Source organism: Curcuma longa, chromosome 13 (genome assembly GCF_044706935.1).
Source record: "Curcuma longa cultivar G26 ecotype Majalengka, Jawa Barat chromosome 13, ITB_CL_G26_1.1, whole genome shotgun sequence".
NCBI classification, from domain to species: Eukaryota; Viridiplantae; Streptophyta; class Magnoliopsida; order Zingiberales; family Zingiberaceae; genus Curcuma; species Curcuma longa.
The window spans coordinates 4,492,093-4,518,423 of NC_133873.1; the positions used below are offsets into that span (position 1 = coordinate 4,492,093).

Below are 26,331 nucleotides of genomic sequence, written 5' to 3' on the forward strand. Positions count from 1 at the left end.
ATTAATCAAATAAGAAAAAAACTATAAGAAAATCAAAGAAGATTAAAGACAGCCACTTGGGAGCTTAATTTCCAGGAACGCCCAACTGATAATTCTAACATTTTTCTTGGAAAATAACAAAGAGAGTCCACTTGATCTGCTGGAACATCTACAAGTTTCATATATAATCTCTAGATTCTCCAAAAAGAGTAATAAATGGGAATAAACATAATTAAAGAACATAAATTCTAGTGAAGTTTGTTTCCTACTGAGTTTGTGCATGTAGTCATGATGAGAAGACTTAATCTACTTGTGTTGTATCTCTTAAAAAGAAAAAAAATCAATAGAATACAAATTGACCCTAAGAATTGTGTATTACAATTTACTTAAGATCAATTATTTGGTAGTCTTCTTTCTCAGGTTCTACTGCAAGGAGCTGCTGTTCAGTTGTTCCGGTGAGGATGTCTTTAGAAGCGACCGCCGAGGTTGAGGCAACAGTACTGGCTGCAACTGGTAGAACTTCAGAATCAAAGCCTTGTGCCAAAGCTTTTTGATGAGTTATGAAATGTCACCTGCAGATGTTGGGTCATGAATCGAGTGCATAGCTACTTCTTTTGGACTTCCACGAGGGCTTGCATTTGGTGAACCTTTTGGGTTCTTTTTCTTCATGGCTGTTTGATGCCATTTCTTGATAGCCTTGGATGTCTGCTCGTCGAAGATGGATGTTTTCATTTGCGAACCCATCTGAAACCAGTGGAAGAAAAAGAGAGAAAGAAAGTGATATCAGCATTAGTATCAATCACTAGATAAACTAACATTAGTCAATCAAACTGTTGAAATATTCAATAATTTTTTTATATATTTTTTTCAATTAGTATCAATAGATAAACTAGCATTAGTCAATGAAACTGTTGAAATAGTTTTTCAGTTTTTTAATAAGGCCATGTATTAGTTATGATTTTGAGAGTGAATATAATTTTAATTCTTATCATAGTATCTGAGCTAGTTTCTTTTCCCTAAACCGTAAATTCGGCCTAGATTTTGATCATCACCGCTTCCATAAGATCTACGTCTACCTACGCTTTCGAGTCGCTTGTCCACTGCACAAGATTGGATCATTTTGTCTCCACCACTATCATCTAAGTTGATCCCCTCACCAAGTGGATCCTCTACGCCACAACCATCATCTTTTAACCAAGATTAATTTGGAATATTATAAATTAGCGAGAAACCTGAAGCTTCCTTTATGTTTTCTTGCTATTGACCCAATCGGACATCACAAGACCAACCAACTTCCATCAATAAGAAAAATGATAGCAGTTTAGACAAACCAACATACAAGTGCACTCTATTTTGTGTTTGATATGAACCATATGGCATGAAAGAAGAAAATAGGATCAAATACTCATGGCTGCCTGTTATTTATTCATTGTCTATGATACTTGAAACATGCATGATTTTGTTGTCAACTCTTTGTTTGTAATTCTTTTCAAATCATATATTCCACATTGAACATTCCCGAGTTACAACCACTGTCAATGGCAACTATTCTTGCACTCCATGCAACATATTCCTTTCAATCACCTGGTAAGGATCTCCCGAATGACTTACAAAAGAGAAAGGATCTATAGATACAAATGAAACCAATTATGTGTCACGATGCTATACATAAATTACTACTATATTTGTATTCTTATGTGGTCATATCACAAATACCATTACTTTTCCACAGTTACCACTATAAAATTAGAGAGACAGAAGCTAATATTGGCAATAAGATGCATAGTTTCATTGCATTCCTGAAGTATGGTCTCATGGAAGAAGGATCACTTGTGCGGGCTATGGGTGAGCAATCCAGATCCTGAGTTAGACCCCGACCAAGGATCTCCCCCTGACTTCCATTTAAAAGAGAAAGGATCTATAGATACAAATGAAACCAATTATGTGTCACGATGCTATACATAAATTACTACTATATTTGTATTCTTATGTGGTCATATCACAAATACCATTACTTTTCCACAGTTACCACTATAAAATTAGAGAGACAGAAGCTAATATTGGCAATAAGATGCATAGTTTCATTGCATTTCTGAAGTATGGTCTCTTGGAAGAAGGATCACTTGTGCGGGCTATGGGTGAGCAATCCAGATTACTGAGAGTTTGCATCATAATTCACAATCACATGTAAGAATAAGGTTTCGGCCATTTCCTAATTGCCAACAGTTTGCATCACAATTTATGCAACATGACCCTTCAATCATTTGAAATAATTGGCATAGGCCATAACAAGAAGTTTATCAGAAGTTGCACTGTGACATGAAGGTCATCTAGTGATACTGATTTATTTTCTCAGCACTTTGCAAAATTATGATTCTCTTAGAAACAAGTTTACTCCAGATAAAAAGCCAAGCCAGATAAAGAACTTGCCTGAGATACGAGTGCATACAGAGGAAGTGTAGTATAGCTGCACAGAACTTGGACTATGACACTGCATAAAAATCAGAGAAATAAAAAAATAAACTGAAAGCAGATGAAAAATCAGCTAGCCACATGCCTTCTCATAGATAATAAGCTCTAGAATACTATTCCTGTACCAAAAAAAATGATATCCATATCTGAGTATAAAATATTATCACAATCATTTCAGAAAGTAAATTCGTCCCTTTGTCACCTCATGATTATAATCAAAGTTCAATTTTCTAAGTGAGTTTGGAAATAGCTTCAGGCTGTTAGATAAGGATGCAAAGTTATAATACAGGATAGGAGTTTGCTATAAAGGATATATGTTATTGTGTAAAATTTTTAATTAAAATATAATTTGTTTGCATTTAACTTATATGGTGCATAACATATCATTTATGGTTTGATAAAATTTGTTTATCCTTGGATCATGCTACTAGCAGTCAGATAGAGGCAACAATACTAAGCTAAGACAGTGGTGGAGGCTGATTTGGGATCAAAATTGAAGGAATTGGGTTGGGTCCAAAATGATGGGTCAATCTGGATTCACTAAGAATTGATTACCATAATTATAAGGTAGTTGTCGTGTGGATAGTGTATACTAGTGAAGTTGCTCTTAAGACAGTTGTGAGTGTGGTAATCTTCAAGTTGTAGGATGGGAGGATGCAAACTGGGGAAAATCTCTCATGGATAAGAGATCTATATCAAACTACTAAGTTCTTTTAGGAGAAAATATAATATTTTAAAAAAGCAACAACCAAACAGTAGTTGGGTAGAGTGCAGAAGAAGTGTGGAACTCTGGTTGTTGCTCCATGTGGGCTTCTTGTTCAAACAAAAAATCACCAAATTTAACAATACTCCTCCTAAGCTGACGAACCTATGTTGTGATAATGAAGCTTCCATACCCAACTTTTAAGGTTGATTGTCACTTTATAAAAGAGGAGTTACTCAAGGAGATCAAGCTCTTTGTTAGTTGTAATGATCAGTTATTAACTATGTCCTTGAGAGGACTTAGCATTGAGTACTTTTAAAATAAGCTAGAATTTTATAAATTTTAAACCAACTTGAAGAATGTTGAGGACTAATTGTGAATAGTTAGACACTACTTGTAGACAAACTGAACTTAAGAATGTAAAGGACCATAGGCAATAATATAGAGTAAAAGGGACTATCTTAGGGCATTACCTTAATAATATTCCCCACCTTATTATAACCGTATATCACTCCAACCAAGTGCTTGCAAAACCCAATTTATTATTATTATTATTTTTTTAGTAAACCATCATAAGGTTATAGGAGTGCATTGTAGATTTAGTGACGTTGAAGTGCATATATTCAAGTTGGCAATTATGTTGTGGTTGGTACACTTGTTGCTAATCGTAATATTATAATAATGATTAGTTTCTCAAACTAAAATTGATTCCAAACGCTACAGATTATTTATGATAAGAAAAAGTAACAATTAAGGCAATAGTCATGTTGATCACTATATTTATTTAGATTAGTTTTTCCATAGTGATGCATAACAGCAAAAACTTTATTATGACACCTTTGATTAGCTTAAAAACTCATCTATATGTTTTTATAATGCAAGAGGACAGGCTAATCCTGTTATGAACGAATGAAACAGTTGGAGAGGAATCAGCAAAGGGATCTCACCCAAGACATAGTCTTACAATCATGACGTTGCTACTGTCATGGAAACAGGAGTTCAATCCAAACTCGTACTACCACAAGAACTAACAATTGTCAGCTTGAAGAAAACAAGCACATGGATCATTAAAAAAAATAAAGAAACTGTGAAAGAAAAAATAAACTAACCCATATCCATAGAAAATATATTAGCTGAAAAGCATTCTGCAAAAAATAAAATGAGAAATACTCATTTGTAACGAATGAAAATGCACAATCAAGACAGGTATGAATTATTTTTCCCCTTGTTGATTTGATCACACTAGAGATAAATTTGAGATCTACCTGGAACAATGTAAAATGAATTAGAAATAGAATGAACTGAGGGCGTCCAAACCAAAAATGATGATCGCTAAGCTGCACAAGAGGAATTCCCTGGACAACTGCATGTCTCTCTTTAATTTCAAGAGCCATCCTAGTGATGATAGCCTGCAACTTAGTTCCCACAGATAAGATTGTCTGCAAAAATGATAATTTCATTAAGTTTGAGCAATCAAACTGGCATGTAAAACACATGTCTGTCAAATGCTTCTTACAATAAGAGGTATGACTGCTATCCAAAATAAGGTATGCCATCCTAGAAGAAGGGAAGCAAATTCAAGTCACACAGTAACGCTGAACATTTTAAAATTATGAATGAAATGTGAATGCTCCATAGATGTCTTAGAATAACAAACCTTTCACATTTAGAAGCAAAAACATCACTGCTGAAAGCCATAGAAGAGGACTGGTCATCAATAAAGAAAACAAATCATATTATCCACTACAAAACAGATAAATCAAGTAGGAGGCAACTATCAGAAGATACAGATTTCTAGAATCAGACAATTTGCTAACTTTTCTGCTCAAACCAATAAAACCATACACTTTCAAAAAATATATATATTAAATTTCTTGTTGCATCATATTGAAGGATCCCAATGGCGTAAAAGGATCCATATAGCCGATCCCACCTAGTGGGATAAGGTTTAGTTGTTGTTGTATCATATTGAATGACACTAATTCTATTCATTGAGAAAACATTCCCTTCTTTTGTTAATTTATTCATATAGCTTGCTTGAAAGTAGGTTATTTTGGGCACAACAGTTTTCCTTTGGATATATATATTGTAAATTTTAAAATTCTGAGACGTACTAGAGTTTCAGTCTTGGACCGGAATAATATGATTTTGGTATCATATCATATCGTGCTGATACATTTTCAACACATGTTTAATTGAATTATTAATAATAACATAATTGATTTTACTTGATATAAGTTGTATCTTTTAATTAACTTTTTATTCAAATCAGTTATCTATTTAATAATTAACTACATTAACATGTTTGTTTTTCTGTTTATTTTTGTTGATTAATTTGATCACCTCAATTTTAAAATTTTTTATTCACTTATAAACATGGTTTAAAATTTTGAATTATATCAAAGTTTCGGTTTATGACCGGAACGATACGGTTTTGATACCATATTATGTTGTGCCGATATGATTTTCATATTTTTTTAAATATAAAATATATTAATTAATTAATAATAATAACAAAAATTAAAACCTAAATATTAAAAAATAAAATAATAAAATAATTTTTAAAAAAGAAAAAAAAACTACAGGATTGCAGCACCCCTTGAGCCACAAAGGTAGCCATGAGATCGCGGCGCCCCCGCAACCCCACTGAGGTCGCACGGGTTCCTACACCTCTGCGACCCTCGCGGAGGTCACCGCAGATTCCCTATGCCACGACCCCGTGGAGGTTGCCAAGGGTTCCTTGTGCCTTTGCGACCCAGCAGAGGTCGTCATGGGATCACAGCGCCTCCTTGACCCTGCAGACGTCGCGGCGCGAGCATGACGGCTTGCAGTGTAAGTGCCAATACAAGTGCTGGGCGGCGAACGATGGGTGACTGGTGGAAAGGCAAATTCCGCCAATGCCACCTAGTACTGTATGAAATTTTAAACCATTCTTATAAATTATATATTTTTTCATTTTCTATAAACTAGGACATGTTTTTCTTTTCTATGTGGTAATATTGTTGCAATTTCAAATTTGAAGGCCTAAAAGACTTTCATTTTTTTATGGATGAATTTCTATTTAGAATGAATAAATATTTTTATAAGTTTTATAATTGTGTTTAAAATTGTTTCATAAGAACATAAACATAATTTGAATGCACTGACAAAATTTAAAATTTTATCATCAAATTTTTGGCATTTATTTTAATTTGATTTTCTTTCAAACTATAATAATTAGAATGAAACGAAAAATAAGAGATGTAAGATTTCAAGCTTAAATTAGATTTTAAATTTTGTAATTGAATTTATGTAATTTTATAAATATAATTTTTTCAAATATATATATATTATTCGATTTAGATTTGACTTAATCAAATTTAAAAATTTAGAATCAAAATTTCTCAATAAAACTAAATTCAAATTAAAAAAAAAAAAACCTTTATAGAGTTTGCTTTAAATAATCTAATTCATTTAATGCACGCATATTGTAATAATCATGTATCCCAATGAAATAAATTTAAAATAGTAAATACATTATTTTTAAAATTAATTAAATGAAATTTTTATTTAATTAATTATCATGTCAAATTTTAATTGTTTTTTGACGCTCAATCCAAATTTGAGACAAGATACAAATGAGTAAAATATTAATCTCGCTAAATCACAGTTTACTTGTCGTTGTTTAATCTTCAATCATAAACCCAAAAACATTATTTACAAACATTAGATATCAAATTTTTATTATTTAATTTTTTATTTTTAATATTTTATATACTAATTAAGCAATGTGTAATTAATATTTTGAATTTTGAAAGTTAAATAAAAGTCAAATTAGGATTAGATGAAGTCTATCAAATAAATATAGTAATTAAGATCAAGTGGGTTTAAACCAAACTTTATTTAAATTTATTGTTGTCAGTTTAAAACTAAACTAAATTTATACATAAGATAACCTGATTTCATTGTATTTAATTTACTAATATTTTTTAAAGATCAGAAATTATTCTTATTCCCTTTCTCTCTCCATGCTCTTTTCCTCTCTCTCGCAACCCACAACCTCTCCCACAGTCGCTATCCACCACCACCACCCACATGTCACTCGCTAAAACAACCCATCGCCACCACCTATTGCCATCACCACTCCTGCAGCACCCATTTACCACGCACCCTAATCAACCCACCTCCCCATAATCCTCTCCTCCCTTCTCTCTTCTCTCTCAATTTACTCCTATGTAAAATCTAGTGTCATGTCAGTTGGCGGGCAGAACTACAAATTCCACACATATTAACCTCCATAGTTTGATACTTAAAACCATGATATAATGTAATGTAAATTAAATATACAAACTCGTTGCTTAAGGAAAGAATGATGTGAGATTCCTAATTGCATCACTCACTAATATCCAGAAAGAAAATGGAAACTAGCTCCGCTCCCCTCACGGATTGAGACTCTGACATAAGGAAGAGTCGAAGGGGGGGTCTCGATCCTTTAAAAATCCCATCCTGGGAATTATCTTATGAAAGCGAGCATCCATATTAATGGATGATATTTTTGTCAATTGAAAACCCCAACCTTTTGATTAATTTGAGCTATATAACAAGAAAATGTACCAAATCCACCATCTATAATCAAGTATATTTCTAGAAATTTTAAAATATAAGTTAACTTAGTTAAAAGTTTAACGGATATCTCAAAACCAAATTATAAATTCCAGCATTAATATCCTTTTTTGGATTAGTAGTCGTTTTATGCTATTAAGTAAGTGGAGTCCTTCCAGAAATAACAATTCAATAATTGCTAGATTGTAGAAGTTATTGTTAGAGGTATTAGATTAAGAGGGTATTAGTGCAGTGAATTTAATCCTAATTTGATATCTAGGTTTCAAGTTTTCTCACTAGCCTATATATAAGTGTAATTATCTCTTTACAACATATCCAATCTATTCAAATTTCACAAACATAACATGAGCATCCTTTTTAGTTTAGGGTTTTCTAAATAGGCATTCCCCTTAAGGTGAGGTTAGCAGCAACCTCCCCTCAGCCACCTCTTCTCTTTTCATGAAGCCTAACTCATCTCCACTCATCGACACTAAGAACTTCACTTCTTTGTCACTTTTGTCTGGACAAAAGCTAATCCTCCATAATTCTTCTCTTTATTCCCACGAATGGCATCGATAAGTAGGATGAAGGTAACCATACGACCACCATACACTTTACTCCAAGGCCATCAACCCACCTAGGAGATCTTCACCATCCAAATCCAATGAGACCAACATTGTGAAGGGGATTTCATGCAACTCAGCCTTGTGCCTAAGAGTAGTGCAACCCACCAAACCTCCATAAGTTGTGCACACTTGCAACCTAATCGTCCACCACTTCGCTCTCATGAGATGAATACATACAACACCTCCTCCCTCAAATATTCATATTGACAAATTGCTGCCTTGCACTTGATCAAACATTGTTGGAGCCATATTAATGTAGCATGAATATGAGCAAATCCCACATACTGACAAAATTCACAAAAAACACTTCCACAAATGACGCATGGGTGAAAGAATGATATTACTAATGCCTTTACTCTAATGAGTGAGGGCCTATTAGCAATTACTATTACTAATAAAGAATTACGGTGGTGTAAGATAGAAGAAGGTGAACACATTAGTACAATATACTTTGAGGCCCCCAAATCCAAGATCCAAGGAGAAGACCTAGAAGTATGGGTGATACAAGCAAGTGTTGGTGCTAGGAGTCGAACCTATATTTTGATGTATGACTAAGTTTAAAATTAGTCTATTTGTGATATGACAAGTTTGTCAAGTGTGTAGGTGCAGGTAACTTAACAAAAGAAGTCTTGGTTGGGAATCAGGCAAAGACATTGTAGTAGGGCGCAAAGTCATAGTGGGATTAGGTAAGGAAGACCTGGTTGGGAAGGTAAGGAAGACCTAATTGAGAACCAAACAAGAGAGACTTAGTTGGGAACTAGGTGAAGCAAGTCCAAGCAAGTCGGCTAGGAGCTGAGGTCTTGACAACTAAGTTTAGATGGATAACCTATGGGCATGGTTTAAAATTTTGAACTGTATCGAGGTTTCGATCTTGGACCTGAACGATACAGTTTCGGTACCATATCGTGTCATGTTAATATAGTTTCAATTTTTTAAATATAAAATATATTAACTAAAAATAAAAATTTTAATCTAAATATTTAAAATATAAAAAATAAAATAATTTTTTAAAATATATATATTAAATTAATGGGATAATTTTATTAGATTTTAATTAAGCATATCTAAATTATCTCAATCATAGTTAAGAGTTGATTAAATTTATTAACCTAAGTTATTTAATAAACCTAACTAAAAAACCTTCAGCCCCTGTTCCACGACGACTCCAAGCCTGCGCGATGCGCCCGAACACGTTGTCGGGCTCACACGACACATCCAGAAGCGTCGTCGGACTCGTGTGATGCTTCCAGAAGCATCATCGAGCTTGCGTGATGCGTCCAGAAGTGTCATAGGTCGCATATGACGCTTATGGATGCGTCATTGGGCTCGCGTGATGCATCAGGAAGCATCATCGGGCTTGCACGATGTGTTAAGAACGCATCGTTGAGCTTGGGCGATACGTCAGGAAAACGTCATCAGCTTGCACGACGCGTCCAGAAGCATCGTTGGACTCACACGACATGTCCTCAGGGTCTCAGGGTGCGCTAGCACGGAGGCGTATTTATGTCGGTGCCAGTTCTCGGGCAGAACGAAATGTTTTGCCTATATCGGGCAAAACGACTGAAGATTTTAAGCTATGGCTAGGAGTTGAACATCTAGTAAAGATACATGAACCACTTTTAGTATTATATTTACTCATTAAGTGTTATCTTGCAATATAATGGAAGCTATTTTGACAGTTCTAGGCAACCGAATGGAAGTCTGGGCGACTGGTTGGGAATAAATCTCTACTAACAAAGTTGAGAGCTTCCAAGCAACCGGAGCAATGAGCAGGGCGACCTCGGAGTCCGAGGGACCGAAGAAGGCTTCTAGACGATCGGAGACGACGTGATCCAACAATCTGGAGCAAGCAGTCAAGATCGGAGTTGACCACAATCCAAGCACTCGAAAGGAGTCCAGGTGACCGGAGTCAACGGAAGCGTTATCAACGGGATAAAGTTTCCAACCACGTCAGCATGTTCCAAGCACTGAAAGGGACTTCCAGTCGACCGGAATGGTGCCAAGTCAGCATTGACAGAGCTCGAGGCAGTGCTTCCTTCAATCAATCACTCAATTCTCTCATCTTGATACTATATTCGATCTTATAATTCTTACCTTTCAAGTTGAAAATTTTTTAGTTTATATTCATGCTTAATTTACGATTCTTGTTAAAGGTTTTCTCCACCGCCAAAGACTTTCTAAAAAGGAAATTTTAATAAGAGCCCATGTTTTTAAACTTAGATCTTGCACCTTGATTCTGCTCAACTTATTATTAGATCTTGCATGCTTATTGTGTTAAGTACTCTATTGATTCTTACATGCTAAGTCTATTCGAGTATTGTCTAATTTGTTGTATATTTTTCTTAATTTAGTGTTTATTTTATTTGTTCCAAGATAGTTTAATTTTCGCTGCATACTCTTCTTCTAGTTTAGAGATATTCAATCTATCACCTCGTAAAATTGTAAATATTATTCACCCCCCACCCTAGCGTCAATTAGATCCTACAGCAAGTACCTCCAAAAGCAAATAGCGTGATAAACTAGTTATGCTTTACTTAGCTGAAACTAGATAACCAAGAATACTCTCCTATAGATATAGGACTGTGACATGGATATGAGACTATGACATGGAACCCAACTAAAATAGCTAAGGAATATCATGTTGAGTGACAGGTAGTGTCAAACGAGTGACCGAGAGGGAACTCACGCAGTTAGTAGCATAGCATGTATCCTTGATATGCATAAAGTTAACAAAATGAGTGTAATCGAACCTATTCTATCCTCAAGAAGGACCACCTCTACCTTGTTGTTAGCCCCCATGGAGACACTCCAATGTACAAGAAGATGAATCAACAACCAAAGTGAATCAATCTCCGTTAGGCTTAGTAGAGGATGCAGAGGATTAAATAGTAGTTGAAAATTGAACATCCATATACACACATACGATAGAGGAATGGAGGAGCCGCCTAAGATGTGTAACCTCATGGACTCCAATTAAGGCCTAACAATGGGGAGAAACATGATGGTCATCTCTGTCAATATGATCCTACATCTCTTGGAAATCTAAGGTGATTAGATGAATATCTCTGCGATAGCTAGGAATCGACCTATATAAGTAGTTGTCTATGTGTCCCTCTGACATAAATGAAATAGACTTAAAAAAAAGTCGCCAATATAAAAAGCTCTCACTTGTGTCCATATTTTATAATAGGAAAGATAGAAGCAGAAGTTCACAAGACCAGGATAAATTGACTAGAAAAAATAGAGCTAGTAGATGAGCATCCATTCACTCCCACAAAGAATAAGTGGACTTAAGGTTCTCAGTAGCTTGAGTATTAAGGTGCAAGACCTTACCATGATTCATAAACTACATAAAAATGGTCACAACCCAAGAGGTATAGTTTCTACCATTAAAATTTTCTAACTTGATGGTTATACATCTTGAAAAAGTGGAATAGTTTTACTAAGAGGGATCAAAGTAGTGGCAAACATCAAATTAGTAGCAAACACCAATAAGTAGGCAAGCACTTGCTGCTGATGGCTTCTAGTAGATTAGGAGAATTTGATCGCCAATTGAGTTATGGGACACGTTATGGAAAAAGGTGACACCCTCGCCCCGGGGGCTCCTCTTGAGTATTAAGGTGCAAGAGCTTACCATGATTCATAAACCACACAAAAATGGTCACAACCCAAGAGGTATAGTTTCTACTATTAAAATTTTCTAACTTGATGGTTACACATCTTGAAAAAGTGGAATAATTCTAATGAGAGGCATTAAAGTAGTGGCAAACATCAAAGTAGTAACAAACACTAATATGTAGGCAAGCACTTGTTGCTAATGGCTTCTAGTAGATTAGGAGAATTTGATCGCCAATTAAGTTATAGGACACGTTGTAGCAAAAGGTGATACCCTCACCCCAGGGGCCCCTCCAATACTGGCCCAAGCGATCTGAAAGTGAGGTAAATCACGGGGGCTTCACTCTGACCTAGTGGCCCACTGCATGGGATGTGCTTGAGTAGACTGCATATGAAGGCAAGTGCTATGAAGGTACTTAGAGGCAAGCACACTGACTGAGCACATGCAATGAGCATTTTTAAGGCATCAACATGCATGAGAGATAGGACCGACATGTGAGAGAGTCGATCTCAAATTGAGACTAAAATGCCAGACACATGATTGACGAGAGGTCAATCTTAGATGAAGGGATGTCACTGCCAATGCTCGAGTGTAGATATTCATGCAAATAGTGATCAATGAGAAGGAATTATGTGAAAGAGGGTTCCCAATGAATAACCCTAATAAGCCCTCCACTACCTTCAAATAGATGTTACTAAGAAAGTATGTATTATGGACACCCCTTATGAGTTACATTATTATATATTGTTGGTGTAATTGTACCTAAAGTGGTTCAATGCAACCATGAATTTCGATGTTTGGGCAAAGGATCCGTTTATAAGTTACATAATTACATATCATTGGTGTAATCTTGCCCAAAGTGGTCTGGTGCAATCATGGATTTTGATGTTTTGACAAAGGATTTTAAGTTATGCCTTGCTTTGTGAATTGATGTGTGTTTGAGTGTGTAATAAGGCCTTGGTGAGAGCAATTTAATATGTGATGTAATCCTACTCCAAGACTCTACACAAGATGAAAAATCCTCCTCTCTATAAGCTTTATGGTCACCCGCAACCTCTCCATGCATCTTCAAGATATCCTCTAAGCTATACCAAGAGCTAGCCAAAATTGTTGTTCCCCCAATAAAAATAAAAAATTTTGGTTTTCTATTCAACGCCCCACAATTGAGTCAATGGACCCCACTAGCCCACCAAACTGAGTTGCTAGACCAACATAACAAAATGTTCATTAATATTATTGCTGAAATCTCCCGTATTATTGTAGGTTAACTGTCATTCAAATACCACATACAATGATGTGGCATCCTCCAATGTTATACTGAATACTAATGCTAATTTACTACCCTATAAGAAGTACAGTAACAAATGCAAATTTGGTTTAAATAAGTGGAAAAAATGGAAATGCTGTAGAAGATTAAGACTAGTTTTCTACCTGATACCCACAATAACCTTGAAATCATCCTCCAGTGACCTTTTTATGTACTTTTGGAAATCAAATTTACTACCAGGAGCTAGATGAACCTATAGTCCATGATGTCAAGTGAGAAACACTAGTACCTGCATATTCTGTTCTTTGATGCCTGTCGAAGAGATACTCACTGTGATAAAACCATGACGCATCGCTAGATAGTCGGCCTTCCTCACAGATCTAAAGAATTGACGAAAGAAGCTAACCTATAAAAGTTAGATATTGGAAGAAGTTAGTTATAACCGGTTTCATTTAGGATGCAATTATACAGTAGGAACCATCCAGTAACTTTATTAACGTGAAGTGAACAAACTGCATCAACAAGATCTTACAATGTAGAATATGAATGGCACTCTGTTCCAAATACTGGAATGTTGTCTCACAAAAGATGTCTCATGTGACAATCTAAATCTTGCTGGATCTGCACTAATTGAATGCACATTGATCAAACTATCTATTTGTTTCATGTATCATCAACTAAATACCACAGTTTTATTTCATAAACAGAATGAAGTAAAAGGGTTAGAACCAGCCAGAACCAGCCATCAAATAAAATCAGATGATATGTTGATTCTAAATAGTATAATGAAGTACTAAATAAAAGGAATTTTGAATTTTAATACCATTTGAGAATTGATAATCAGCTGACAAGGTCTCTTTTTCCCATTCTTTCCAGCTGCTAATCTGCATTTAAGGGAAACTTTTAAGGAAGTTTGAATGCAAATAAGATTATTCTATGTATTGCAACTGATTTTGGAAAGAGCAATGATACACTACATGAAAACATAACATGAAAATGCAACATGACACACTATAGACTTGGGTCCCACATCCATACAGTGGGTCCCACATCCATACAGTGTAGTGTGTCATATTGCATTTTCATATTGTGTTTTCATGTAATGTATCATTTCTCTTTTGGAAATCACATGAACCTATTAGTGAACTAAACCATAATTATTCACCTTTTCTCTTCCCAAAGTCATTGTAAGGGCACTATACAATACATGAAAGATCGCCAGGAAAAATATGAAGATGTGCAACTGATGCAGACCATGTAAAGAAATAAGTGGTACCTTTCCCTGTTTATGAGGGAAAAAATGCATAATCAATATTAACTTTGATGAACAAAAGTCAAACGATGTAAGAGTCTAATCAAATACGATTTAAGAATATATTATTACAAGTTTAAGCCAGCAAACGCTAAAAAGAAAATAAGGATAATAAGCCAGAGTTTTTTAAATCAAAACTTAAAATAGCAATTAAATCAAGTTCAATCAAATGCTATAAAAAATCCATAGATACTAATCTTTACCGTAGGACAGTTAGGTGTTGATGACTCTGATAATAGTCTACGATTCGAATAAATCACCATTAGTGCGTCCCACAAAAGCCTTCTGTGATGGGCTTCTCCCCCTTTACCACCCCCACCACCATGCTCACCCTTGCCTTCACCCCCTCCAATTTCTGGTTCTTCTTCCTTGCGACAGGGCAACATAGTATCTGCAGCTTTCTCAGGTATGCAAATTTGAATGATGTAATTCTGTCCAAATGTGAGAATTAAGGATATGAATCCAAGAACCATCAACTCTGCAAAAGCCACCAGCATAGTCTGAAATTTTAAGTAATGCATTTCATGGAAAGACACAAGTCAAATTAAAATCTCAATTGGATAGCCTTTGATTAGTTTTTATGATAGTTTGAGTTGGTTTTTATTTGATTCTATTAATTTACACATGGAAAAATAAAGAAAAGAAGAATAAAAGAAAGAGAGGAGGAGAAGAGGAGAGCAGGAGAAGAAAGAAGAGAATATGAAGTAGAGTTTCTATTAGTTCTCAAAACATACCTAATAATACCATCTGGCCTATTTTACAACCAAAATAAAAGAAATACAATATGAAAGATAGAGGAAAGAAATCTTCATATAATCTTGATAAATGTGAAACAGAAGCTCTCACCCCCTTTAATCTTTTCAAGAGCTTCGAACATAGCCTTTTTGTGTCTTTCAGTAAACCACTGTCAACCAAGAAATAATTAAGTAAATGTTCACAAAGAGCAATAGTTGTTGTAAAGAAGATAAAACTTTGGATCCCTTTAACTTAATTTTAAATGGACCAAAAGAATAATGTGAGTTAATTTAGTACAAAAAAGAACTCTTATTCTTATAAATTCCATTCCCACAATCCATCCATCACAAAAAAAAAAGAAAATTTAAAAACTGTACAACACAGAAGAAGAGGCACCATTTGAGCATAATTGCATAGACCAAAATTATAAAAGAAGTATATCTCATTAGATTTAGAAGTACAAAGAAAGATAGATAAATACATAAAGAAAATTAGAAGTGTCTGCAAAATGCTAGAAAGCAATGAAGTAAAATCCAAAAATTTCAAATGGAAGGAAAACAAAAAGGTTCTCTCTATAATCCTGTAGTCCCACATCTTGAGTTTTACAAGATCTTTTCTACTTATGTAAGCACACATCTTTCACCAAGCCTTTGGGGCTTTCAACCATATGATTTTCAACCTATTCATAGGCTTTGGATTAGAGAAGCACATGCACTGTGATCAGGCCAGCTCCAAGTTCAGATATCAGCACAGTTGTGATTGTAATTTTTTTTAATTTTATTTCAGTCTCCCCGTTTGAATTTAAGAACTATCTTTTAATGAGGTTTTTTTTGTTTTCCCCTAGAAGGATGTGGATCTTCAATGGAGTGAGAATTTGTTGTGTCTGCCTCTACAAAAGCAGCATATTTTGCAAACTAGAAAATACTGAATTTTGGATTAGGACTATTAGTTTTGACTTGCCTCTACTTTGCACTTTCTTTCTTACTCTTTCTCTTTCTCATTCTGCATTAGGACTGCAAGTTTTGGATTAGGACAGAATTTTGATCACTTTGGACAGAAATGGTATTTCATTTCAAATAATCTAAGGCAAGCATTTATATATGTTATGAGTAAAGCAAAGATTTTTCCAATCATATTTTTGCCAGTACTTATTGAAATTATATTTATTCTCTGGCTACAAATTTACATGTAAAGCATTTGTCTGATCATTTCATTGTATATACTGTATTTCACTGCTATAAATTCCGTTGACTAGGACTTGAATTATCCACAGGCAAGTGATTTAATTGGTGAATTCATTTTGATTCTTAGAAAGACTAGTCTTTGGAGTTTACTTCTTAAACTAGAACTCAGATTTAATTTAAGCAAGACACAAATTCATCATGGGATCATTTTGACCATTTAAGACCAATTTTAAATATAAAATCAAATAGTGCTTACATTTATGCTTAGATATTCTATTGTGAAAGGTCACATGGTCTAGAATATATTATGACCCTTAGGTTGATTAGTGCCATAGAGGTTAATCCTCCTTCTAAAAGTATATCAAAAGATTCGATCAATCTGATCTAAACACTTGCACATGGTCTCTTTCAAGACCTAAACCTATAGTACAAGCAAGTGAACTATCTCTCTATTGTGACTTTGTCAAAGAGATTTGCACAAGACTGAAGTAAAGATACTCAATGGGCTCTTTTGGAGGCTCAAGTGAAGCTTTAAGTGTAGAGTTACTAGAAGACTTTTTAGAAGGCTTATGTAAAGAATCACCGAGGGGGTATTTAGGCAGCTCAAGTAGGGGATTATGCTCTTAACAAGATTCATTAAAAGATTTCCATGAACTCTTTAGAAACCTAGCTTAAAGGGTGGGTCGCTATGGGTCTCTTTAGATAATTTAGTGACCCTAGATTCTTATTGTTTGGAAGCTGACTCACTTAGGAATCTTATGTCTTATCTATGACACAATTATCCACACCTCCTATTCTTATTATTTGGAATAGTAAAGTAGTAATTGAATTTTACAAGAACAAACTTGCAAAATACGAAATTAGCAAGCATAAGATTTGACAAACTTCTGAAAGACGGCAACCCACAAATGATATAGTAGCTTTAAAATATGTAAAGATACATGAAAATTTTATCCACTGCCTTATAAAAGGCCTGCACAAGACAAAGGTCTTGAATTTATGAGGGGAATGAGACATTGTCATAATGCGACCTTCCTATATTAGCAACCCAACCTTTCTGATAGACAAAAATTGAGCTTCAATGGATAATAATAACTAATTGGGTGGCCAAATGAGCAGTTTTATATATAGGAAATTAAAAAGAAGGAGAACACTTAATGTGCATGAAGTTCTATTTAAAGAATTTCCACCATTATTCCTAAATGCTGGTAACTTGGTAAGCACTCTTGTGTAGAAGGATAGGTTCTAGAAAACTCAAACAGATCTACGGCATTATATCCATGAAATATGACTGTACACGCATCCCTAATAGAGGATCTCCTTTATAGAGGCCATATATTGCCACAACTAACAGGTGAACTCTTCTCACAAGAAACATGCAAATATTAAAGCGTAAACCCAAATCACATCACAGACAGTACAATATGTCTCTAGTCAAAATCAGGTCAAAAGGAGCAACATTCAAAACCAAGTGTCCCTTGTTCTTTCTGATACAGAATTTATTACTAAGAGAAGATGAAGCTTATAAAAGCATCTCGTTGAGTGTAGATTATAAACTTTGAGTGGAAATTTTGTTTAATTATATTCAAATAATTAAAGATTTTTGTACTTTGTGAGAGATTGTTGAAAAGCAATAGAGTGGAAAAAATTTCAAATGGAGAGAAAACTAAAAGGTTCTCCATAATCCTTTAGTGTTGCGTCTTCATTTTTACAAGATATTTCTACTTTTACAAGCGCCCATCTTTCACTAAGCCCTTGGGACTCCTATGGATAAGTAATTTTCAGTGTAATCATGGCTTTGAATTAAGCACAGATGTGCGCACACTATGCCATGAAGAGCTAAGCTGTGCCTGTGTTGGACAATGCAGAATCAGGTTCAAGTTTGAGTGTGAGAATGAGCACGGACATGGGTGTGGTTGTCTTTCTCTATATTTTATAAATAAAAAATAAAAATGAAATAGGATCTCAAAAAGAGTTGTGCAGAAGAATTAGATCACCCGATATCTCTATCTAAAGCTCCTATAATGGTGAATACCAAACCGTAAGTAAAAAAGGCAAGAAATTTAAGTTTTAAGGATAAAAAAATTAACACAAAGCTGGAAAATGGATTAGCCTACCTCTCCGAGATGGTGGAGACCCTTCTCCATCAAAATGGAGATCAAGATGATGACGGCACACACGGAGGCCACCGCCCAGGTCGGCGTCTCGTCGAGCTCTCTCGAATGCCCAGCTCCATTGCCTTCCGCCATTGCCGATAATACACAACACTACGCCAAATGGGCAACAAATTTCGATCAGATTTCTGCAGCACTGATCCTTTCAGAGAACCATGGGCGATGGATCGAAGAGAGAGAGAGAGAGGAGAGACGATGATCAGGAAAAACGAAGGAGAAAATTAAGCATATTCGAAAAAGCCCGTGGGGAGTTTGTGGGAGCCACAAAATCCGCTTCATTTTCTCGGGCATTTAAAGGTCAAGAAGACAAGAAGGTATGTATACACTAAATGCATTACAATGGTTTCGTACGGGTCCGGGGCCCATCGGGTATCTCCAATTATTAGCTGGGTAAGTAACAAAATATTTACCTATTATATGACCATCTCTATTAAATTTTAATTAGATTGATAATAGTTTATAAATAAATTACCTATTACCTATGATATGTTCATCTCTATTAAATTTTAATTAGATTGGTAATAGTTTATAAATAAATTGCCTATTTGTTTCTTTTTCATTTCAATGTGTTTGTGTGTACTATCTATCATTTATGTAGAAGCCGTTTTGAACTCATCTAAACCTACCAAAAAAAAAGTAGCAATTATGTGTTGGTATTATCATGCCCTAAGCAGTTAAATCTAACTAAGTTGTTTTGATGAGGTTGATAAAAAATATTAAGTTATAACGAGGTTTAAATTGACTAAATGTTTGATAGTTAGAGAAATCCAAGGGGTCTAATAGAAGTTCAAGGAGTTATTACTTGATTAGAAGTTCAAAGAGTCACATGAATGAAGTCACCTTCGAGGCATGGTTAAGTTGGTTATTATAAGCCAGACTTGCTGAAGTAAACAAAGATTGTGGGGCCAATGAGGGCATAGAAGTCCTAAAGAAGAGGGTAAATTTAGACAGGGAATGGATAAAAACCTTGAGGTGAGGCTTTTAGGTAACAAGACAAATGAGTTTTGAGATATGACAAGAAAATGTAATCTTGGTTTTATTTATGGGTAGAAGTATACCTGGCATGTACTTAACCAAGGGAAAAATTATTATGGGTCACAATTAGTAAAATGGGCTCAGTACATTTAAAATTCCAAAGTAAATTCAATTGATTGAAGATTTATTTTAGTCCATTGAATAGTTGAATTGATTCAATTGTTAATATTTTGCTCATGAATTCAAGGGTTATATTTCAATTTAAGTTGACTAAAAGCGAGTTTGATCAATTAATGTGATTTGAGTTAACTAGATAGTCAATTGTTGGAAATATGTTGCTTTTTGTTCTGCCATGTTTTTGTTAAGCTATTTTAAAAAGCCTAAGTTGTTTTGGCATATGAGCAAGTACAAGAGGTCTTAGTAAATGAAAAGGTTTAAAAGACCTGAATAGATGGAACAGTTTAAGAGGTTTTAGTAGATGTCCTTCTAAAAAAGCCGAGCTACTAGGTCATCTGCTATGAGCATTTTCGAATTTATTATGATGGTCGATGAAAAACTTTTGTAGAACCAAATTAATCATTCTCAAAATTAATTAAATTTAAGAGTTGGATATCTTGTATCAACTAAAAAAAATAAAAAGTATATATATATATCCCAATTTTGAATTCTTTCAATCTTACCAATTAAGTAGATGAAAATGATAACATTCAAAAGTACTCATTTTTATAACAAAATTATCATTAAAATTATTATTTTGATAGGTTAAAAAACAGATTTATTCAATAAAAAAATGTAATTTACATTTACAATTTCAAAGTCTAAAGTTGAAATCATGCCATGCTTATATTAACTTTTGTTGATAAAAATATATACTTTTTTTTATTAAGTAGATGATTTTTTTCTTAATTAATTTCCTAAATAAATTCAAAATATAATTTATATACACTCACAAATCGATCTTTAAAATATTCATTCTTATTAAAATTAAAATTTTAATTTTTTAAATTATTTCTCTAACTGCTTTATTATTAAATCAATCGATCAAGCAATTAATTAATTAATAATATTATTAAATGATAAATTTATTTGTACTTTCTTTCCCTCCTCTTTCTACTTTTTCTTTCTATTTTTGTAATTTCAAAAAAAAAATCTAATCTACAATCCGAATATATAAAGTGGTAAAAGTGAAGCGCTTGTAAGTGTGATGAATCCCTGCTTTCCTAGCGAACCAAATCTCGACCGTCGAACTAAACAAGGAGCAATCAAACGGTCACCATGGCCAGGTTCAGTGATGCGGGCAACGCCAGTTGATGGCGTGCTCACTCAGCGCACTCGTTGCGTCTCCTCCCGATCGACACGTCCACCCTCGGAAAGCTGCCACATCGCCTCGCCGTCCACTGCGGTCGCCGGTCTTCTCATCCTCACTATAATACAATTACGCTCACAGAGCAACCGTCTCTCTCTCCTCCTCTCCCTTCGTCGCTCCAAAATCTTGAAATCATCTGCGGAATCCGCAATTTGCCCTGGTTCTTGCCTCTCCCATGATTGCTCCTTGTCGCGGCGCCATAAAGTTGGAACCTTTGGTGAGTTTTGTTTCTTCTCGCCCATAATTGTCGATGAATCGTCGGTCGGGGATATGGAATATTCCGTTGAATGTGTAGGCGTTTTCCCCCATTCTATTTCTTTATCCACAGGCCACGAAAATACAGACTTTGGATCTAAATCTATTGCATTTGCATCTGCAGTGTGCTTGTTGACGAGTTGTGCTGCTTCTCTTGTTGCCGGAAGGCTGGCTATTGGTCTCAGATCGTCAATCGATAGATAAAGATTCGCGCTTTCTTCCTTCTTGTGAAAGTTGGTTGGATGACGAAGATGGCAGCAATCGCTGATTTGACTCCTCCTTTGAGCATTACGAACAGTCGGCGCAGTAGCGAGAAGAATGGCGGACCGTCCCCTGAGGCTGAGATCCGCGAAGCACCGGAAGGATCAAGATCGAGGAAAGTCGCGAGGCCGCCTCGCTCTTCGATTCGGCATAGTGTAAGCGCTGCGCAGTTGGACGTCGCTTCTGAATCTGTATGCTCGATCATGCGCTTCAACTGTTCTATCTAATTCCCCACTGCCCTCCTCCTTTTTCTAAATTTGGATGGCTTATCTGTTTACAGGAACTGAATATCAGTAGTTTAGGCTTCACGTCTCTTTCAAATCGGAGTTCGGAGTTCTCTCCTCGGCTCCGTTCTGGAAGCAACACAGCGATTGGCAGGAAGCAGAGCATGGAAGATGAGCACATCTGCATCGACAACATTGAAGAACATATTGGAGAAGCTACAGATATCTCATTACCAGGATCTTTCTACGGGGTGCGTTTTTATTCTTCAATTTACCATATCATCACTCTTGTTGTCTTGTACTAAAACAAGATGCATGCAAGGATTTCTACTTCACGTTCACAATTATCAAAAAGTTTGTAAGAATCCATGGTTTCATGTGGACAGGTTTTTGACGGTCATGGTGGAAAAGATGCAGCCTTTTTTGTTCGAACAAACATCCTGAAGTTTATAATTGAAGATGATTATTTCCCAAGATGTATCGCAGAGGCAATCAAGAGTGCTTTTGTGAGAGCTGATTACGCCTTTTCGGATGCCTGTTCTCTCGACATCACTTCAGGCACCACAGCACTTGCTGCCCTTATTTTTGGAAGGTCAGTGCTTGCAAACTTATATTTATTGCAACAAAACAATTTTCTTAAATTCTACTTGTACTGCCCAACCACATGAAATAGTTGTTTGCAGTGTCCCACTGAGAGAGTTGGTCACTTATTAATTATCTTGGTAATCTGTCACAATACTGCACTAATAACTTCCTGTGAACTAATTAGTGAAATCATGGACTCAAGAAATTTTACTAACTTGGAAAGTTGAATGAAGCACTAACCACTGCAGTTTTGTTGGCTTGCAACTTGTTTGTATGGCATTTCTCTTGGATAACAAGAAGATTCTTTTTTGTCATCCCCCAATTGCACGTCATGCTAATAGAGTCATATTTTTATTTGCAACATAGGACTATGTTTATTGCCAATGCTGGCGATTGTCGAGCAGTGCTAGGTAGGCGTGGCCGAGCAGTGGACCTGTCCAGGGATCACAAACCCAGTTGTAGCACTGAAAGGCTTAGAATTGAGAAGCTGGGAGGTTATGTTGATGATGGATATCTAAATGGGCAGCTATCAGTCACACGGGCACTTGGTGACTGGCACATGAAGGGATCTAAGGGCTCTTTGTGCCCCTTGAGCGCAGAGCCCGAGCTACAGGAGACAGTCCTTACTGACGAAGATGAGTTCCTAATTATGGGCTGTGATGGACTTTGGGACGTAATGACCAGCCAATGTGCTGTGACAATGGCCAGGAAAGAGCTCATGGCACATAATGATCCGACGCTGTGTTCTCAAGAGTTGGTTCAGGAGGCACTCAAGAGGAACTCTGGCGACAATCTAACAGTACTCGTCGTATGTTTTTCGCCAGACCCACCGCCTCTAATTCACATCCCGAGACCTACAGTTCGGAGAAGTATATCAGTGGAAGGCTTAAACTTCCTCAAAGGATTCCTGGAAAGTAATTGCTGAAAGCAACAGGGTGGTAAAGAACTGGTTACTCTCAGTTTGTTAGTTTCTTCTTTCTGTACAAATTTGGTCGGTCTCATCCTTTTATGGCATTTGTCCTGTTCTACAACTCTATTGCTGGAGAATGAATTCAAAGTCTAGTGCTGCTTACTGTAAACTTTTGTGTGATGTCTCAGTGATGTTATTGTCATCCAGCACTGCACTTCACAATGCCAAGGGATGCTTTTTTTTGTTTTTCGTCTATATGTGGCATGACTGCACTTTATGTGACCCTCATTGTGTTTCGATCGACCAGCACTTGAAAAAGTGAAAGATAGTAAGCCACTGCTAAAATGATTCTCCTAATTTGGTAACTGGTTTAAATCGGGAACTGGCTTATATATTCTCCATGAAAGATTGAAAGGTGTCTCCCACTCAGAATTATATTGTTTGATTAGGATTCTTCAAGAGATGGCTGTTCTGAAGTGAGTAAAAGCATCATGACGACCAGAGGCTTTCCTTTCCTTTCTTTTTCTTTCCTTTACTAAAGACACAAAGGCAAAAGCAGACAAGTTAGCCTAAAGGAAAGGCCTATGGAGCTCCAAAAACCCATCGTAAGCATGCACCACACAAGTCGTCCACTCATCTGAAGAGATTCGTATGTGGTTTCAGATTCGAATCTCCACAAATTTGAATTTCAATCAGCTGGAAATCAACTAACTGAACAGCAGGAACAGCTAGCTAACAGAAGCCAAGCCAGGTCCGGAGAGCATCATTGTGCTTTCTGATCTCAGAATCTGCTTTCCTCGTCTCAGAATCTTCATTGTTGGTATGCGATGCGAGCACTGAAGTCGTGGAAGCAATGAGTTTTTCCACAGCGAATAAAACTATGCTATGGAAAGGACATATGTGGTAATTGATGTATTTTTTTAATCTGGTTAAAGAGGTTTAATTTGATGGATATATCAAGTGCATGCTAGCTATTATATTATATTGTATTGTTCGAACCATTTCTTTCGGAAGAATATTGTCCAAAGATGGAGCCAGCAGGCACAATTTGCTGCTGGCATGCAGAAGAAGACCATGAGTTGGCTTCAGAGAGAGTCAGCAGATAAAGAAGATTTGAGTGCAATTTCTCCTAGTGGCCATTGTATTTCTTATGGTCGACTGACTCATAAAAGATCCAGGCGCAATTTCTCCCACTGCTGTAGTGAAATATATTAAAATAGATATAAATTTAAATAAATTATAAAGTCATTTAATTTAAATTATAATGATGTTCTGTACGTAAAGCTGTCAAACTGCCAAATATATGGAGTGAGTCAATCATAAAAAAATCTATCATATAATAAGGCAGGATGGGTGGCTGATCCACCAATTTGACTTGATAAATTGAGAAATCTTTAACCTCTTTGAATGAGTGTGCTCTTATTATTACACTAATAATAAGATTATTAGTGTAATCATATTTTGAATGAGTGTGCTCAATCAATATATTTTAATGTATTTGGCAAAGGTTATTAAGTTAGATATGTGCATGAATCTACAAGGAATTAATAATATACATAGCTTAATGAGCTTGTGACTCGACATGGTTGAATCGTGATGTTGACTTAGCACAACCAAGTTGATGCAGCTCAAGACTCAAGTGGCCCGTTGGAGTTTAAAGAATGATGATACGAGACATCTGAGAGATTGTAGGACAATAAGATTGGAGCGGTTCAACAACATTGATAGGACTGGGAAAGGGTTTGGTGCATTTGAAGGTCTAAGGACCTAACTAAAGGTGAAATTTTTGACAACATAAATTTGTAACAACTAGGAAGTGGTGAACTAGGGAGATTTTTTTGGCTTGTGATCTTTGAGTTCACGATTTTGAGTTAGATAAGATTGATTGAGAGCTTCAATAGGACAGTATGAGTTCTTGATCATAGAAGAGTTCTTGATCATAGTTTAACCAGGAGCTTCATATCAAAGGATTGAAAAGGCTTATGAGGTGTAGGTAAGATTGAATCAACTAATGTTTTCCTTGGAGATGCTTAGTTTACCTAGTTGACTATCTTATGCTCTAACAAAGACTTGGTATTTATTTGATTTGAGTCAATTGGAATGCTAATTGAGTTGACTCATGTAACTATTGGTCGACAAGATAAGTTTGTTCTTTTATCTAACTGAGTCGATTATCGCGGGTATAAGTCATCTAAATATACTAAGATGACTAAAAATAAAAGTGATATATAAGGTTATGATCGTATCCATTATTAGTCAATTGGATGTAAGAGTTAGTAGATTGAATATTAGTTATTGACCAATAAAATTATCTTATCTAGATATTAGTCGACTATTGAACAATTAAATAGATAGATCTCAATCAGAATCTATCTGAATGAGTTATCCTTATCTTTTGATTGAATACATCCTTGCTACTATATTAATAGGGGTGTAAAGGGGCCTCAAATATACAAGTTATATATAATAAGTACTTATGATTTCTCTTATGCCTTTACATATTCGTTGCACTTATCTTTGTATTTAGCTTTGCAAGAGAAAAGAATTTTACTTTTTAGATCAAGTTCGATCCTATTTATCATCCTACCAACTTGGATGTGAATTCTTCTCCATGATTTGATCTCATCACTTTGATGTAATCACTCTAGTTTTCAACCAATTGCATTGACACCTTTGAATACTTGAAAACCCTCTATTTCTCCATTAACAATCCTCTATCAAATGAGGTTATAAGTGATTAGATCATAAATATCTCAATGTGAATTAATTGAAGTGATCTCGTTTCTTGAAAGACTCCTTTGAAAAGGTTTTCCTTGAATGTTTAGCATAGATGCATCTCATAAATCTCATAATAGTGCATCGATATGAATTAACCCCAGCCCTTCACCACCCTCTTGCTTGATAAGAACTTCATGAAAGTTTATATGCCAAACCTTAAGTGTTTTATCATGCAACTACTTAAACATTTAGACAAGAATTCATTTCTTTGTCATAGCTATAGGTACTTGTACAAACAACCTATTTCCCTTAAAAATAAACCTCCATCTTTCATTTCATATCACAGATGTTGGGCATATAATAAATATTTGACATAAGCTTCCAACTC

General features: G+C 35.4%; 2 protein-coding genes across 4 annotated transcripts; one reads left to right on the forward strand and one right to left on the reverse strand.

Annotated features, from left to right (window-relative positions):
• Nucleotides 1–361: 361 nt before the first annotated feature.
• LOC141843921 (MLO-like protein 9) lies at nt 362–18,724 on the reverse strand. The gene is made up of 16 exons (XM_074731939.1): nt 18,593–18,724; nt 15,403–15,460; nt 14,760–15,034; nt 14,410–14,526; nt 14,068–14,128; nt 13,777–13,865; nt 13,576–13,650; nt 13,409–13,497; nt 4,812–4,861; nt 4,671–4,711; nt 4,420–4,593; nt 4,264–4,299; nt 4,102–4,169; nt 2,410–2,470; nt 552–723; nt 362–489 (listed from the first exon to the last, which is right to left on the reverse strand). Exons 1-16 carry the CDS (start codon nt 18,722–18,724, stop codon nt 362–364), a joined length of 1,626 nt encoding a protein of 541 aa, XP_074588040.1.
• Nucleotides 18,725–21,104: 2,380 nt separating this feature from the next.
• LOC141844139 (putative protein phosphatase 2C 27) lies at nt 21,105–23,468 on the forward strand. 3 transcript variants are annotated; one of them, XM_074732155.1, is made up of 5 exons: nt 21,105–21,281; nt 21,370–21,697; nt 21,787–21,981; nt 22,117–22,322; nt 22,682–23,468. In XM_074732155.1, exons 2-5 carry the CDS (start codon nt 21,488–21,490, stop codon nt 23,238–23,240), a joined length of 1,170 nt encoding a protein of 389 aa, XP_074588256.1. In that variant the 5' UTR covers nt 21,105–21,281; nt 21,370–21,487; the 3' UTR covers nt 23,241–23,468. The 3 variants fall into 3 exon arrangements, with proteins under 3 accessions (XP_074588256.1, XP_074588255.1, XP_074588257.1); XM_074732154.1 differs by having other exon boundaries at nt 21,105–21,207; XM_074732156.1 differs by having other exon boundaries at nt 21,105–21,207; nt 21,370–21,661.
• The last annotated feature ends 2,863 nt before the right edge of the window (nt 23,469–26,331 follow it).

Excerpts from the sequence above, each read along its gene's own strand:
- LOC141844139 (XM_074732155.1), top strand. The coding sequence starts at position 21,488 with ATGACGAAGATGGCAGCAATCGCTGATTTGACTCCTCCTTTGAGCATT. Across the intron at positions 21,698-21,786 it reads TGGACGTCGCTTCTGAATCT|GAACTGAATATCAGTAGTTT; the intron begins GTATGCTCGATC and ends ATCTGTTTACAG. Across the intron at positions 21,982-22,116 it reads TACCAGGATCTTTCTACGGG|GTTTTTGACGGTCATGGTGG; the intron begins GTGCGTTTTTAT and ends TCATGTGGACAG.
- LOC141843921 (XM_074731939.1), bottom strand. The coding sequence starts at position 18,724 with ATGGCGGAAGGCAATGGAGCTGGGCATTCGAGAGAGCTCGACGAGACG. Across the intron at positions 4,594-4,670 it reads TAGCAGTCATACCTCTTATT|ACAATCTTATCTGTGGGAAC; the intron begins GTAAGAAGCATT and ends TCATTTTTGCAG. Across the intron at positions 2,471-4,101 it reads ATTGTAAGACTATGTCTTGG|TGTCATAGTCCAAGTTCTGT; the intron begins GTGAGATCCCTT and ends ATTTTTATGCAG.